At 41.8% G+C, this 16,251-nt stretch overlaps 1 protein-coding gene across 3 annotated transcripts; it reads left to right on the forward strand.

Moving 5' to 3' along the window:
* Window positions 1-227: 227 nt before the first annotated feature.
* LAMP2 (lysosome associated membrane protein 2) lies at window positions 228-16,232 on the forward strand. Of its 3 annotated transcripts, none has more exons than XM_088524911.1 (9): window positions 228-328; window positions 4,711-4,829; window positions 5,285-5,498; window positions 6,130-6,291; window positions 6,991-7,208; window positions 7,750-7,869; window positions 8,125-8,203; window positions 9,032-9,199; window positions 15,999-16,232. In XM_088524911.1, exons 1-9 carry the CDS (start codon window positions 253-255, stop codon window positions 16,139-16,141), a joined length of 1,299 nt encoding a protein of 432 aa, XP_088381037.1. In that variant the 5' UTR covers window positions 228-252; the 3' UTR covers window positions 16,142-16,232. The 3 variants fall into 3 exon arrangements, with proteins under 3 accessions (XP_088381037.1, XP_088381038.1, XP_088381039.1); XM_088524912.1 differs by lacking the exon at window positions 15,999-16,232 and adding an exon at window positions 13,511-14,072; XM_088524913.1 differs by lacking the exon at window positions 15,999-16,232 and adding an exon at window positions 10,364-11,758 and having other exon boundaries at window positions 7,750-7,866.
* Window positions 16,233-16,251: the final 19 nt, after the last annotated feature.

Consider the following 16,251-nt stretch of genomic DNA (forward strand, 5'->3'; position numbering starts at 1 on the left):
GGCAGCCGCGGGGCTGCCCGGCCTGTGGCAGGAAAATGGCCCCCAGCGCGGAGGCGAGCGGGGCCGCTCCCCGCCCGCCCGAGGCTGCGCGCCGCGACGCGCTGTCCGCGAGCCATCGAATCGAGGCGGGCGGGCGCGGCGATTGGCGGAGCGCGCGCGGCACCGCCCCTCCCCTCACATGACCGAGGGCGACGCTTTTGCCGCGCCCGCCCGCGTCCCCCGGCCGCCTCCCGGAGCCCCTCCGCGCGGAGCATGGAGCCGCGCCGCTCGCTGCGGGGGCCGCCGCGCTCCGCCTGCCGCCTCCTGCTCCTGCTGCTCGGCGCCGCCGGTGAGCGCGCCGCGGCCTGCGGGCGGGCGCGGCTCGGGACGGGGGTGGCAGGGCCGCGGCGGCGCGGGCGGGGGCGGTTGTTGTCCCCGCGGGAGCGGCTCGTGCCCCTTCCCCCCCCGGGCACGTGACACGGCCGCGCGCGGGGGCCTCCCGCGGGCCCCGGCTGCAGTTTCGGTTCGGTACCGGCCCTGCCTCCTCCCGGCTGCTCCTCCCGGCGGCGCGGGGCACGTCGGCAGGTGCCATCTCGGGCAACAGGGGATGTCGGAATAACTTTTTTTTTTTTTTTTCCTTAACAATATTAAAGCGAGCCCCCACAGGAGCCATGGAGGTGCTGGCAGTAGGTTTTGCACCTCTGACGAGGCGAGTCGCGCGCTGTGCTGCGTGCGCGGCAGCTCGGGGGAGCAGAGGGGGCCTTTCCCCCACCGAGCCCTCCCGGAGAGCCCGTGGCGCGGTCGTGTCGCCCCTGGGATCGCGGCCCCGTGTTGTGTTAATGTGTTGTCTGTTACTGCTCTGTGCAAAGCCCTGTGCTTCAGCGCCTGCCCCGTTCTGCCATTGCATCAAGGAGCAGCCTTACACCACAGCTCTCCTGCACGGGTGTCTGTCGAGGCCTTTGGTCAGCAAGGGTGAGAAAGCGGGTGTTTTAACACGCACCCCCTACTCAGGTGCATTTGTTTGCAAAGACGCTGCTCCTATAAAGGGAGATGTTGGGTAGGTGTGGAAAAAGCCAGGCTAATCTACTGCTGGTAAGTGCAGGCCCCACGCTCCTTACGGTGCTTTACTGTCCACGGTGCTGTCGTGTGAGCAAGGCCTGCAAGGAGCTCTGTAGAATGCCTCGCTTCTGCAAATTATATATTAAAAATTTAGCAGTGAACTGAATATAGGCCTTGGTTACACTAGCACTTCCTGCCAACCGCATTAGACCTTTGTCACTTCTGTGTCTGTTTGGCTTTTGAGGGCATTAACCATTTATTTAAAGGTAGGTCAGTTCTGTTACAGGGAACATGTACTTTCTTTTCCATAATATCTGAGTATCTTGAATAAGGTTATACTGGCCAAAAAAATGCTTAGTTACTCACTGTTAAGTAGGTTAGGGTGTGCAAGCTGTGTGTGCGTGTGTTGAGATCATCCGTGTTGGTCAAGTCTATTGTATATGCTTGCTTACTGTAGCATTTCCTCAGTCCTTACTGCTGCGTCTACCATCACTTCTGCTGAAATACCCTTTTTAGAGAAGTTGTTTACAAGCTACTTTCTCCGTAAGGAAAACAGTCTAAGTACCAATTAAGTTGGTACTTCTGAGTAGTGAAGTTCTCTTCATTCCTAGGATGTTTTCAGTTACTCATAGTAAATAAGCTTTCTTCCTTTTGCTCTCACCTGCTAACTCAGAGCAAAAATAGACTTATAGCACATTTATGTCTTTTTTTCATCTATTTTTTATGAAGATGAAAGACTTTCCTGGTATGTAAAACCACATTAAGAAACCAAGAACTTGCAGTATTTCAAAGCAAGTTAGTAAAATGTTAGCATGGATCTCCTGCTAGTTTTATACTGCTTTATAAATTGTGGTAAAATAATTACTTCTGAGTATATTATGCTTTATGGCTTAGTCAATAGCCTTTTAGCATGTCATGTGGCGTGACGTGTATATATTGGAGTCCCATGGCCATTCTGCCTAGGTTGCAGTGGTTTCCAGAAACAGAAGGCCTGGCCCAGTTCCTCTGAAATGAGAGTGGATGTTATCACAGAACTGATACACGGGTACAGTAATAAATAACTATTTAACCTAAAAAGAAGAGTTTTTATTTAATATTGCTGGAGCTACAATCCCCTTCTTGGCAGTAAGGTTGTGTGCTTTGCGGTTGTGAATTGCAAAGGCGGTGTCTTCATGTGCACCACAGCACAAACAATATTAGCCTAAAAAGGCCTACCAAACATTTACGAACGTGCAAGCAACTCGTGTGTTTAGAGCCTTCCTTTGGAGGCGGGTTTGCTGCTGCCTCCTGCCCTGCCAGCTGCGGGAATTCCCGGGGCAGCTCCTGCCTTCCTGGCACGGCAGCCTCTGTGGAAGTCTAGGCAGAGCCTCACTCCACTTAGAGCGAGGATTTTATTCAGTGTTTAGGTGGTGGAGGTGAATAAATGACACACAACCTCGAGAAGCAGCATGCACTGTGGAAGGCAGAAATAACATTCAGAACCTTTTGTTTTACTGTATTGCTTTCTCCTTTTCTTTAGTCGCTTTTCTAGTGTAAGTGTGAGGGTCTCCAGTTAGTTAGGAGTGAGCACCTGCAGAGGCACTAAGTGCTTTTTGAAGAGCTTCTTCATATCTGTGTTGTTTGGTAGGACCTATCTTCTAAATTTCTGGGCGTTACTTATATCTTGAGAGTGTAGATGTTTCTGCTTCTTTCAGATTGTTTTTATTTAAACTGATGGTCTGAAAGAAGGATAGATTAAAATAGATATATACAGAAATCATATGTGATTAAAGAACATCTACTTCAGTGCCAATGTCAGAGTGATGTTGGTCTTGCGGGCATGGTTTGTATAACTTGGTAGTGTTTTATCTGTTCTTGTTGCCGTAGTTTCAGATATGCTCTGAGATCTTGCTTCACGTTCAAGCAACAGCATTTTGTGCCTTCCTCTGGGAAGGAAGAAACGCTAATGCTTTCGGTCAGCATTTCTAAACTCTCCTCGTGCTGAAGCTGTGATGCTCAACGATCACGGTCACATCAAAATACCTTTCCATGAGAGCAGAGGATGTGAATGAGCTGCTGCAGACTGTGCTGCTGAAAGCAGTAACCTAAGTTCTGATGTGTCCCTGGCTAATGTTTAAGGGAGACACCTGGCCTTGCCACAGAATAGAGCACAATGTCTTGTCTTTCCCTTGTCAATGCATGAGCAAGGATAGGATAAATGAGAAGGTTGCTTCTATTTTTGATACTGAAGTTAGGATCATTAGGAGGCTGAAAAGCCTGTAAAGTTACAATTTGGGGGCTGTTATGCATAACTTTTTTTTCCCCCCCCCCAACCCTTTCAGCTGTTCAGTTGTTAGCTCATTTAGAGAGTCCTTTTGAAATGGTCTGTGAATTTCCGTGTAACAAAACATAGATAACCAAAGGTTATCTACCAGCAATTTATGTAACAGGGGCCTGTTCCAAGGAGATCAGGGCATGGCCTGGGTTTCTGGAGGCGGCCCGGGTGGGACGTGAACTAGTGCTGTGCATGCTTAGTTGGAGATTCACTAGCACCACTGAAACAGAAACTCTTTGGTGCTTATTGCTTTAAGCTCAAGATTTAGTAAATAAATACAAATAAAAGGAACTTACTGCCTTGTGCTTGGTCCTAAATATTCATTCAATATAGTAGTTTTCTTAGGGTGATAGCATTGATAAATCACTAGTGTGGTATCAAGCACTATTTCCCATACTTCAAAGTTAACACTACCGAGTTTCTCGAGCTCTGTCCTGATTACTTCTTAGAGAGGGTATAACAGAGCATCTGAATTTTGACAGTCCTTTTAATTCACAAGTGCACAAGCAATGGAAAATTGTAGTTGTAGGTTATTTCAGCCAACTATCTTGTGTGCAGAACTGTCTTTACTGCTGATAGAGAAGAAAATCTGTGTGTGGCAGGGAGAAAATGCTTTGTTTCAAGGCGAAACATGAAGCAAAATGTAAAGTGCTTTGACTTGCATGTGTTAGAGGAACTTGGGTGATCTGTGTGAGAGAACCTCATGATCCTGGTGACAGTATGTTTAAGGAAGACAGCCCGGTAAATCTCAACGTTATATTGATCAGGATTTATCTGTTCTGTGAAAATGTGACAGACAAAATTTGGGGCAGCAAGAAAAGAAAGTTCAGTATGTGCAAATGCCCCTCTTGAGAGTCAGAGTGGGTTAAAAATTCAGCACCTATAACAAGTTCTTTTAAAACTTAGTGAATTTAGTATTCATGTCCTTCAGGCCAAAAACAGTGGAAGCACAACGAAGAGGCTGGCAGATCTTGTCCTTTAGAGGGCATCTTGAGTCCTGCTGCTCCATGAAACAGATAAGATAATGTGGGGGCTCTTGTTCTTAAAGCTCTACTTTGTTTGAATGTTGCAATGTTCTTGCAGTTCCGTTTACACATTTCCAGACACTGGAAAGCTTCATTTAAGTTGTTGGTCTTCCATTAGGTAAGTAGACTGCAATATACCCTTTTCAGAAGTTTTGTCAAGTCTTAGTAACACTTCATTTTGCGCTTCCCAGTTTAAATAATGGTTAGAAATCTAGCAGGCGAATGAAATCCAGTTCTGAAGTAACTTACTGTGTCTACTACTTTGTATTGAGCTGTCCTCAAAAACAGATCAATAAAATCAATGCCTTACCAGCTAATAAGAGTATCTTACAGGTTTCTTCCAGTCCTATGCTGTGGAAGTAGATGTGAGAGACGCCTCTAATGCTACATGCTTATATGCACAATGGATGATGAGTTTTTCAATAAAATATGAAACAAACAGTAGTGATTATGTAAGTATTTGGAACCAGCTTCTGTTCAGAACTGGTTGAGCCTTGTGTAAAACTCTAAGTAGGCTCTGCCACCCATTTCATTGATTTGTGTCAAGTCGGTGTTAAGAGTGTTCTTAAATATGCATTTCAAAGTGTATTTCAGCTCACTTGTCAAATTTAGTAAGTTTTGTTTGTTGTTATAGTCATGTTCTTAAACCAAACAGCAAGTGAGTTACAGCTCAGCAGAGTTAAGATTTGTGACCAAGTTAGCTTTGTAGGTTGTACTTGAATCTGAACTAGCTGCTTTCCAAGCCAGGTGTCAAGTAGCCTTTTTCATAACTTTGTAGAGTAACCTAAAATATGGAGCTATCTTGTGCAGGGTTTCATCTAACTGTAGCAAGTTTATAATACTGTCATGGGAAGAACAGCCATCTTAAAGTATCTAAAACTCGCTTTTTTTTTTTTTTTTTTCCTAGAAAAATGCAACCTTGAGTTTGGGATCCAATGTGACACACAATGGAAGCACCTGCGGTAACGACGCCCAAGCTGCACTCTTGGCAATACAGTTTGGAGAAGGTCACTCCTGGAGCGTTAACTTTACAAAAACAAATGAAACGTACCAGTCAGACTTCATCACGTTTACCTACAATACCAACGATGCTGCTGTGTTTCCAGATGCCAAAAGAAAAGGTAATATTCCGTGTGGGATCCCACTTACAATGCTTGTAGCAGAGACTGTTTTGTGTCTCACATGCCCTGTTGCACTTGGACTTTTTTTTAACATCTAAAGCATTAATAGAGCATCTAACAACCTCTGTGCTATATACTGCACAGCTGTTGCTTGCCATACTTGCCCACTGGGTGGGAATACAGACCCCTCTGTATTCCCTGCTCTAATAGTGCCTTTAAGTGCAATGACAGGAGGTCATTGAGGTGCCGTTAGACAACAGGTATCTTGAAGACTCATTTTTGTGCACGCTGCTTTACTTTCCACTGCTTTTAAATAAAATAAAGTTTTAGGCTTTGTGTATACTAATAGACTTGCTACTACTAACGTATTTTTTTCTTTAAAAAATAAATAAAATGTTTCTCCTTTCTAGTGACATGTCTAGTTCTTTAGGCTTTAACTTCTCTACATTACATAGCACTTCAGGACAAGATATGTAGATAAAACATGTAAGAGGAGTAAGGGTTGTTAAACAATTCCTTAAACTTAATTCTTTGTTTTATGGAATCATAATAAAAATAACAGTACCTTGTAAATATTCTTGCAGATTATGAGGCATTTTAATGCCAAATAACTGTTTGTGCTTATTTGTAGGACCAATTACCATTGTTGTAAAGGATACTATGCGTCCAGTTCAACTGAATAACGTCTTTGTGTGTCATAATACTGACTCTGTTGAAGCAGAAAATGTAACACAGATCTTCTGGAACGTCACTCTGCAGGCTTTTGTTCAGAATGGCACAATCGGAAAAAAAGGTGAGTATTTCAAACCGAATGAGCAGTTTTCTATTGCATCTTAGTGCAAGAAGCAAAGTCCTGTAATAGAAAATCTACCAACGCTTAAGATTTGCCAACTATTTTGCATAATACGGACATCAATATCTTTTGGTAGGCCTTCCCTTGTTCCAAAAAAAAAAAAAAAGGGGGGGGGGGGTAATGGTACAGTTTTATTATTGTGTGGAAATTTAGACTGTTTTTCAGGTCAAGGCAGTAGTCTCATACAATGTGTATTCTAGTAATCAGAGTATTAAAAGACAGCCCAAACAGCCCAAAAGATTGCTGTTGCTGAATAGAGCATTTGAGCTTTCAGGTTTTGAACTGTGCTTTTTTTCTGTCTTCAGAGGTGGACTTTCTGCTTCTACCTTTAGTCCAAAACCTGCTGCCTTCTCAGCTCAAGCTTCTGCTAATCAAAAAGACTAAAGCATCATCTGGGATGTGGCTTTAATAGGATTGTTTACTTAGCATACGGCAAAATGTACATTGCACTTCTATGACCACTCCTAGCTATTTTTGTCCATATAATTCACATCAGTATGTCAGAAAAAACTAGTATCATATGTGTTATATAAAGGCCACAGCAATGCAAAATTTCTGTATTAAACAGAACTTCTCGATCATAAGACTTTGTTTAATAAAATCTCATGTGAAATGCTTGTTAAAATTTCGTATGTTCAGAGTCCAGGTGTGATGCTGATGCACCTACTTCTGCACCTACTGTTGTGCCTACTGCTGCCAACAAAACTACTCCATCGACCACCACTTTGTCACCTGCTCCAACCTCTACTCCCAAACCTATGGAGAATCCAGTCACAGGAAACTATTCTCTTAAAAGTGGAAATACAACCTGTCTTTTGGCTAGTGTGGGACTGCAGCTGAATGTATCACAAGACAAGGTACCTCTCTCACGTTTCAGAAGAATAGAAAGGTTGCTGTGTTTCTTTCCTTGTATAAAGTGGGTGCAAGATGCTTGCCCCCTGCATTACTGACTGTCAGGAGTTGTTCTTTGTGTATGTTGCTTCTCCAATGTCAAAGCAGTTATGGCATAGTACCTTGCTTCAAAACCTTATCTAGATTCAGCTAGTTACTGGAAATGCCTCTAACATGATTAGAAGCCTGGAAATTTCTTTGCTTTTAAAGCTATTTGAACCCTGCAAGTAATGTTTTTTTCCCGCAGAGGGAGCCAAAGCAAAGCTGTTCTATTAGGTGCATAAAATAAAAGCCCTGATAAGTGACATTATTATTAGGCAATTTGTTTGCCTCAGTGCTACCAGCTTTTAAACATGAATCAAGTAGCCTTGATTAGATGGTAGCCAGATTTGATCCTCCTACTGCCATCTTTTCAGACAGCTTTTCTAGCCCAAGACTGCTACTTACTGATGTATTAGATTCCTAATGACAACTAAACTGCTTAATTGTGGTGTTTCTATTTTTTAGCCTCTTCTGATCAACATCAATCCAAAGACAACTAGTGCTAGTGGTACCTGTGGTAACACATCAGCTACTCTGAGATTGAATGATGGAAATAGCAGATTCATTGATTTCATATTTGTGGTTGTAAGTAACTTCTTTCAGTTTCCATTTTAATGGCGTTATGTGATGAGTATTCATGGTAAAGCCCTTCTGTAGCTTTCTGGTAATCAGTTGTTCACATGTAGGAAGTGAAACTGGGTAACTGACTGCCCTTGGGATAAAGTTCTGAGATATCTCAGGCTGTGGTAGATGTGCTTGCCTCTGGGAAGGATGTGTTCTCCAAGGTAAATTGCAAAATGCAGAATTGCAGACTGACCGTGGCTCTTGCTCCCTAAACAGAGGAACGCGAGCGCAAGTGTACGAAGATTTTCTCTGAAAGAGGTGAATGTGACACTGCTCGACCATGTGAATGGCTCTGGTAAGAGATGATATCTGCCTTAAACCAAGTATGGTCATCTCTTCTGTGTCTATATTAGCAAATACTTCTGACTTTTTTTTATTGCTGGCTGTGCCTATTTTGACTTCTGACTTTAAGGCTTTAGGCTATAAACAAAAGTAATAGGATGGCTACAAAAGTTACTTTAAACAGAAGCGTAAACAGCAGGGTATCCAGTTAAACAGCAGGGTATCTAGCGTTTGCGTAATGATTACAATATATAAGTTAAGGGAGTTTTTTTATTATAATTTTCAGTTTCATTTTTTTTTTTTAGGGGGGAGTGGTATGTAGTTGTGCCAAATCTGAATTTCTTTGTTTTCTTAAACCAGCTGTTTCTTTTGCCTGAAGATGCTGATTGTCCTGTTTAATCCTGACCAGGAAGAGAATGTTCCTTCTAACAACTGAGGCCTTCTTTTTTCTTTTTTTGTTTTTTGTTTGGGTTTTTTGGGATTTTTTCTTTTTGTTTTTCAAATCAAAAGTATGCTTTTTTTGTTTATTTTTGAGCTGCTGCAAATAAAAGGGCATTAAGATTACACCTCAGCAATGCTGGAATGAGTAGAGGTACAAGGAAGGCTTATGTCATATCCCTCTGGAGGCTGTCTTAGTAATAAGCATTATAAAAAGTCAGTGCCTGACTTCTTACAGTTAAGCAGATCAATCATTCTTCAGGCTACTTTGTATTTCAGAGTAGGCAGTGTGTGAAAGTGACCTCTCTAGATTCAACTTTTTAGTCTTGTGAATGTATTAGCATGTTTCTTGCATTTGAAGTGAGCCTGCACATCTTAATTTTTATTCTCTCCTTTTGTTTAGTCATTTTAAGTGCAGATAACAACAATATCAGCAAGTGGGATGCTACCCTTGGTGTTTCCTATATGTGTCAAAAAGAGCAAACTCTTGAAATCAGTGAAAAACTCGAAATAAATACTTTTAATCTAAGGATTCAGCCATTCCTTGTGAAGGAAAACAAGTTCTCTATAGGTAAGAGTAAACTATCAAGCTGTAGTATCTTTTACTAAAGAATTCTTGCTTGCTATAAAACATCTAACGGAGCTGGACATAAGCACTATTTTTTGAAGCATATGGTGTTTGTTTTCTGATACTGACTTTCATGTTCAAGAAGGGACTGTCAAATTTTATCCCCATTTTAAAAATGTCTGCCAGGTATGTAAGTTCTCCTGCATAAAATGTGAGGGAGTGACATGAGGGACTGAGCATTGCTTGGCAGAGTGGCTCAAATTCTGACATCTTTCTGATGCATATGTCTTCATAGCTTGAGTATGTAAGAAAACGGGACAAAACGTCGGCAGAAATGCAGTTTGGTAACACTATTAGGCATTTCTTTTATTTTGACCTGTCAGCCTAAAGGAACAGGAATGCTGGGAAAAAAATGAGCCAACAGAGCTACTTCCAGAAAGGGTCTCAAATGTCCATGATCAGAGGCAAATCCTGAAGTGCTTATTTGCTGTACCATCCTGATCTTGATTGAGGAAAAGAGGAATGGCTTAAATTGCTTTATTGTTGGCCATTAGTGTAACACGGTCTTCGTGTTTCACAGCAATACTGTCAGTATAGTCCTGGATTAATCTAATTTGTAGATAATAGGCTGGGTACAGATTTTTGAACCTCTTCAGAGAACTGACTCTCCTTATGGAAGCAAAATACACAGTATTTATTTTATTATAATACTTCCCAAATAATTTTTTACTGTGCAGTTGAAGTTGCAGCTAGCTTTCTCCTCCTTCCAGTTATAGTGATTTCATCTGTGTCTACCACCATTGCAGTTATCTGCTTGATATCAAATCCATATCACTTTAGTTTTAATCAGTAAAAGCACCAGGCTTCCCTTAAGCATAAAATATGGATCTATCCTAAAAGTAGAAGAATGCCTTCTCCCTTTTCTTCTACAGATCTCGTGCACATGAAAGCCCATATACCAGGATAGCACCTTTACTTTAGTTATTAAATGTTCTGTTTGACTTAGTATTTGCCAGAAGTATTCATGAGACCTTTATAGTTCCTTTTCTGTCACTATACAGATGTGATAATACTTTATTTTGAGCATCTTCGTGTTAAGGAAAATATCTTTTTTTCAAGCATTCTGTCTTTATTTATTCCCTGTTGCAACCTTTTTCTCATCTACAGCCCAGGAGTGTTCGCTGGATGATGATGACACCATTCTAGTCCCAGTTGTAGTTGGTGCTGCACTTGCTGGCTTGATTGTTATTATAGTGATTGCTTACATAATTGGCAGAAGAAAAAGTTATGCTGGATATCAAACTTTGTAAATTTGAATGTGATCACTGTTCTGATTTTTCTAAATGAAGCAAGTGCAAGTTTTGAAGTCCAAAACAAAAACAAACCAAAACAAAAAAAAATCTGTAGAGTAAATACTAGGCACAGCTAATTGGAGTTGGGAAACAAAGGATGTTTTTGTCTGATGAAGCAAAACTGTGTTTTTAGTTTTCCCCAAGAAAGAAGACAGGAGTTTCACAGCTCTTTGGAAGATGTCAGATATTTCTATTAGATAAATAATTAAGCAAAGGATTTTATTTTGCAAAAGCACTCAAATGTTTTCTATTTTTTACAAATCATAATTTGAAACAAAAGCACATTCTAAACTGATAGGCTTTGGGCAACTCCTAACGTTGCATAGAATTTGTACTTGCTTCTCTCCTTTGCATTCCTTAGTTGTTGTCGTGATCGTGGGTTAAGTTGACAGCGTTAGTCACTGTGACTCATGTGGTGTATAACAAGGTTTGTATGATGCCCAGTAACAACCCTGTTTCTTGTGGAACCAAGCTCCAGGCTGGTGATTAAATGATCCTATGAAACAGCAGCAGTAACCTACTTAGATTTGGTGAAGCTTGAGTAGTTTACTCCTGCATTGGTGGTTTTAGGAACCATTCCACACCCTGGCCGTACAAGCAAAATGGGTAATCTGCACTTGCCAGGCGATGGATAAATTGGAAGACTCCAGTGCAGTTCCCAAATGTTTTCAAAAATACTGTTAGATGCTGAATTCTTCCTCCCTTATAGCTCGACAGTCCCCTAAAATACAAAATTGAAGCAAAATTCTGCTGAATTAAAGCAGGCCTTTTGCTGTCATCTGTTTAAAGGGAATAATCTTTTTAAATATTCCAGAACTTTAAAGTGCACTTAACTTTATATCATACTTTGCACAAAAATGGTCTGTCTTGTTGTTTTGAATGACCATTATTAAAGATGCTTTCATTTAATGAGCCAGTATAAGTTTATGCAACTTGAGCTCTCTTTAAATCTCCATTTGAGTGGTTCTCTGCTAATCCAAATTCTCATTATGACTGTCCACCATTGGCATTCTGGATGTTCAGTGTACTTTTGTGTTTGATTAGTTTGCTGCGTGGCATTTGTTAATGCTGCTGTTAAGAATGCAAAAACCAAGCAAGTCTGAGACAGATCCCTTACACCTGTTTTTCCTTGCTGTGTGGAAAGAATAATTTGCTTAAAAATTGAGGTGCAACTGGACTGTTCTTAAACTGCAGCTCTGTAGAGACTAACCCTGACTGCATAACTGTTCTCTGTGCTCCTTATGCTGAAATACCTGGTTCTTACTGCATGGGGGAGGGAAGGTCTTTTCTAAAAGATGCATTTGACTCTTTTGCATATGTCATAACATGAGCTGCATAAGTTAGTCATTTAATGAAGGGAACTGCATTCTCCCATTTAGAATGAGTTTAGCCTGCATCAATACTGGTTTAATGTTTTATTAGTGTTTTCTAGGGTTATAGAGATGTCTGTGGCATGTTTGTATACAAATCATAAGATACAATTTGTTCTTTCAGTAATAAGGATTTTTTTTGTAAAAACAGTTTAATCTTGGCACTGGCTAAGCAAGCAAGAATGAATGGATAATGCTTACTCTAGCATCTAGTCTACAACTTGAATTTTGCATTGGTTACTGAGTTCCCCACTTTAATTAAAATGAATATACTTTAAGCTTAATCCTGGAATAGGCTTCAACACTTTAAATTTTAACTGAGAAAATGGTTCGAAAGACTTACATATTAAAAATATCCTTAAATGCAGAAGTTCATACAGATTTTTTTAGCATTTTAGTGACTGATGTTTGAAGGCCCAGTTACCTGTGCATTTCTGTTAGAGAAAAGGAGTAATCACCACAGCTGTGTTCCTCAAAATACACATTTTTGAACTGTGCACAGTTTCCAAGTAACAAAATAAGATCGGTGCAAACTCTCCTGAAGCTCAACACAACTAAATGTGTCTTTGTAAAAGAGGTGAAAGCACTCCTAGACTGGTGTGCAGATAACTGGTTCAGAAAAACATCTGAGTTTGACATGACTGCCTGTTGTTAGAAAAAACACTAGTTTTCCTGTATGTATTGTTGCGTAGGGAATTGTCAACCTGCTCAACATGTGCTCTAAACAATAAAGATTGTTCTATTTCTTAAGGAAGCTTGTTCACATTTTTTAACTATTTTAAAAACAGATTTCTTGTATCATCTTTTAGTAAATAAACTAAACGAGTAAGGTCGACTGGAATCAGCTGATATTTGAGATTCTGTTACCAGGCTGCTCAGGGCGCTCCTTGCAGAGTCCTCTGTTGCCTGGGTCTTAGTGCCGTTTTGCAGCATGTTCTGAGATGTCCCTGACTAGAATCCAGTGGCAGAAGACACCTTGAGAACCAATTGAGTTATTGCACCTGTGATTCACCCTTAGGAAGCTGCTCATGGAGTTTTAGTTAGATGCAGCTCCCTCCACAGGAGGTGTCTTTATGGCTGGTTTGGCAGCAGCCCTGGGTTTCAGCTCCGGTTGTTGGGTTTCTCTTCCCGCAGAGCTTCTGGAAAGCGACCCGGGTCCCTGCTAGGGAGAGCGGGAGAGCTCTAGGAGCCTGTGCAGGACTGGCCAGCAGCCCCGTCCGCAGGGCAGAGCGGATCCTCTGTAGATCCTCTACCCTGCAGATCCTCTGGTGCCTCTTGCTGGTCTGTCCTGCGTCCCGTAGGGTCTGTAGGTCTCATGGCGGGAGGAGCTGTGATTAATCTACATTAACATGCTAATCCCTGTTCTTCACCCAAATCTATCAGAGTGATGAGTCTGTTGGTTATGATGCTTGGAAAGGTGGAATATTGCTCTGTATTTTGGGGAGGGGGAGGAGGACAAGGTTTTATGGATGACTGTCTAGTGTCCTGTTGGGGAAAGGCATAACTGTTTTAAGTAATTAGAGGTAGATTGTAGTATTAAATACTTCTATTTAAATGGATTTCTTTTTCAAACTTACCCTTTTTCCATTTAGCTGAAGACTGCAGCCCAGAGGTGGACAACTTCATTGTACCTATAGCAGTAGGAGCAGCTTTGGGAGGATTAGTTGTCCTAGTGCTATTGGCTTACTTTTTTGGTCACAAGAAACACCGCAATGCTGGATACGAGCAATTTTAAATGGGGAAGTTTTACTTTATTAACAGAAGTGAACTCAAAACACAGATCAGCAACTTGCATGCTGAGTCAGGCAAGCCCTTTCTTAAACCTAGCTCATGGTTAAGAAGTGATGCAGCCTTTAATGTTGTGGTTTATATTTGAAGCTAACAAATTGCATTGAACATGTTCTGGTTCATAATCACTGATAAATTTTCAATTCTTCAAAATACTACAGTTTGAATTTCAGAATCTTGAGGATACAGAGTGGCATTATGTGAATAAACAGTTTTGTTCTAGTCTGTGGGAATAGCACTTAACCAATATTGTATATGTTTGTGGGTGTTGAATATTAATGTATATAATCAATTATATACTGCAGTTTGTTTTGATTCACTGTGCCTTATATACAGTTTGCTAAATATTAAAGCTGTGCTATAAGATATCTGGACTGCTGGTCTTTTTAGCTTAAAGATGCTATACTGGTAGTCTTTGAGTTTTTTTTTTTTTTTTTCATTAATGAGTGCTTCTAATTTTTAATTACCAGAATGTTCTCTCTTGGAGAGCAGATACCAATAAAAATGTAATATTTTGGCTACTGGTTGCATCTTATGGTTGGAGTTGAAAGGGAAGATGACTTTTATACTGGGGCTAAATTTTGAGGCCAAAATTTCCAAGTCATTTGGAACTCATAATGTTCAGTCAAATATATATAAAAGATTTGGCCCGTGCTCCTGCTGGCCTGGACAGGAGTCCTGCTTGTCGTGGCCTGTGTTTGTCGGCGCTCCGGGCGCTGCTCCGCGGTGCCGCGCGTGGCTTTAACCCTCACCCTTCGATATGGAATTGGCTTGGTGACGGTGCCATACCATAATACGTCCTGTAGCAATCTCCTTCCTTTAAAGGACACAAAAAGGGAATTTCTGTTGCTGCTTGCCTTTTTATCATTAGCAAAATAACTCATGTTCAATGTCCTATTATCCACCATGTATTAGTGAACTGGCAGTATATGTTGATCTTCAGTGTTCAAAGCTGGCTAAAAGTGAAATATAACTCGATCAAAGCTGCGTTTTTCAAGAAGCCTTTAATACTTGTGTGTTGTAGCAGGAATGTCTCGCAGTAGCTCCGTGCGAGGTACGTCCTTCCTCACCCCTTCCTCCACATGCTGCTCAACCTGACAGTAGGTGTCTTCAGACTGTCTGAATTCCCTGTTTTCAGGTGTTGAACTTCAGTGTGTTCTCGTTTCCCTACCCTTAGCTGACCGAGGGCCTTGCCACTGCCTTTTCGTTAGTGTCAGTGTGTTTGCCAAACTGTAGGTGAGCTAAATCGGGCAGGAAATGCCTCAGAACTGAGGTGAATCCACCTAGAGGCTCAAAGGGTTGAAGTGGGTGCACATGAGGCCGTAGCTGATGATTTTAACCTAGCGCTGAATGTGTCCATGATGGCCTTTCGCTTCTAATAAGAAATCAAGGGAAAACAAACAAAAACTCTAAGAAGCTGTGCCCTCTTGAAGGGCACATAAAAGTCAAAACACCCTTACTGGAATTGAAGCGTGTCTTGAGAAACGTTTTTATCTTGTCATCACCTGCAAGGAGCTCCCCTCTCTTTACAAAGGGGGAGGAATGTTTAGACTTTGCTCCATGTGCGCCTAAGGGTTGTCACTGGTTTTGAAATTGCTCAGAGTGTTGTTTGTCTGGAAAGACCTGCGTCGATTCGTGCATGAGGATTTGTATCAGAAAGGTTTTAATGCCATATTTTCCAAACTGTATGTTGAAAACCACTGTAGCATCACAGCTGTGTCTCCTCTTTGGTCTGCTCTGTTGATTTCAATAAGATGTGCATAATTCTCACCTGACATTGGTAATTCTTTTCTTGTATTTGGATTAAAATAAATAAAGTTACCCACCAAAAAGAGTCTTTCAGTGTTTTCAGTGCTTTCAGCATATATATTTTTGGCCGTCTTGTGTAGTTTTCAGTAAGTTTGTATTTTCAGGTGATGTGATTTGCTACCCGTCCTCTCTCCTCCAACACTGAAGGCAAAGTTGGTGACTGGAGCGTTCGGGAGGTCCCTCGGATGGAGCCGGCAGGTGCCGGTCGCTTCCCGCGGCTCCCGGGCGCCCCGCGGCCGCGCTGGGCTCGGGACGCGCTCGGTTCCGGTCCCGCGGGTCGGTTCCGCTCGGGGATGTGCTGGAAGTGCCGAGGGCTCTCGGTGTCCGTGCGTTGATTTCACTGCAGGTGCCTCTCGTGCGCGGTGCAGCGCTGTGTGTTAGAAACTCTGAGCATCTGTGTCCTTGCGTTACTTGGTTTCTAATGCTTATTGTCCTTTACTAATTTATTCTCCCTTGCTTCTTTTGTTTTTCTCCTTTCTGCAGCTGAAGAATGCTTTGCTGATTCTGACCTCAACTTTCTTGTTCCCATCGCAGTGGGCATGGCGCTGGGCTTCCTTATCATTCTTGTCTTTATATCTTATATCATTGGAAGGAGAAAAAGCCGTACTGGCTACCAGTCTGTATAGCCTCTTAGTTCCACCTCTGCTGCCACCCCTCCTGGTCCTTTCCCAGACTCCCCGCTTTCTCCCTTTAAAAAGAAGAAAAGTAACAACCAAATGAGGTCACAGTTTATTTA

Source organism: Tinamus guttatus, unplaced genomic scaffold (assembly GCF_059628265.1).
Source record: "Tinamus guttatus ecotype Peru unplaced genomic scaffold, ASM5962826v1 Tinamus_guttatus_pri_ptg000217l, whole genome shotgun sequence".
NCBI classification, from domain to species: Eukaryota; Metazoa; Chordata; class Aves; order Tinamiformes; family Tinamidae; genus Tinamus; species Tinamus guttatus.

Bases quoted from the DNA above. Each gene is read 5' to 3' on its own strand.
- LAMP2 (XM_088524911.1), top strand. From the start codon at position 253: ATGGAGCCGCGCCGCTCGCTGCGGGGGCCGCCGCGCTCCGCCTGCCGC. The intron at 4,830-5,284 runs GTAAGTATTTGG...TTTTTTTCCTAG, and splicing joins AAACAAACAGTAGTGATTAT to AAAAATGCAACCTTGAGTTT. The intron at 7,870-8,124 runs GTAAGTAACTTC...CTCCCTAAACAG, and splicing joins TTGATTTCATATTTGTGGTT to AGGAACGCGAGCGCAAGTGT.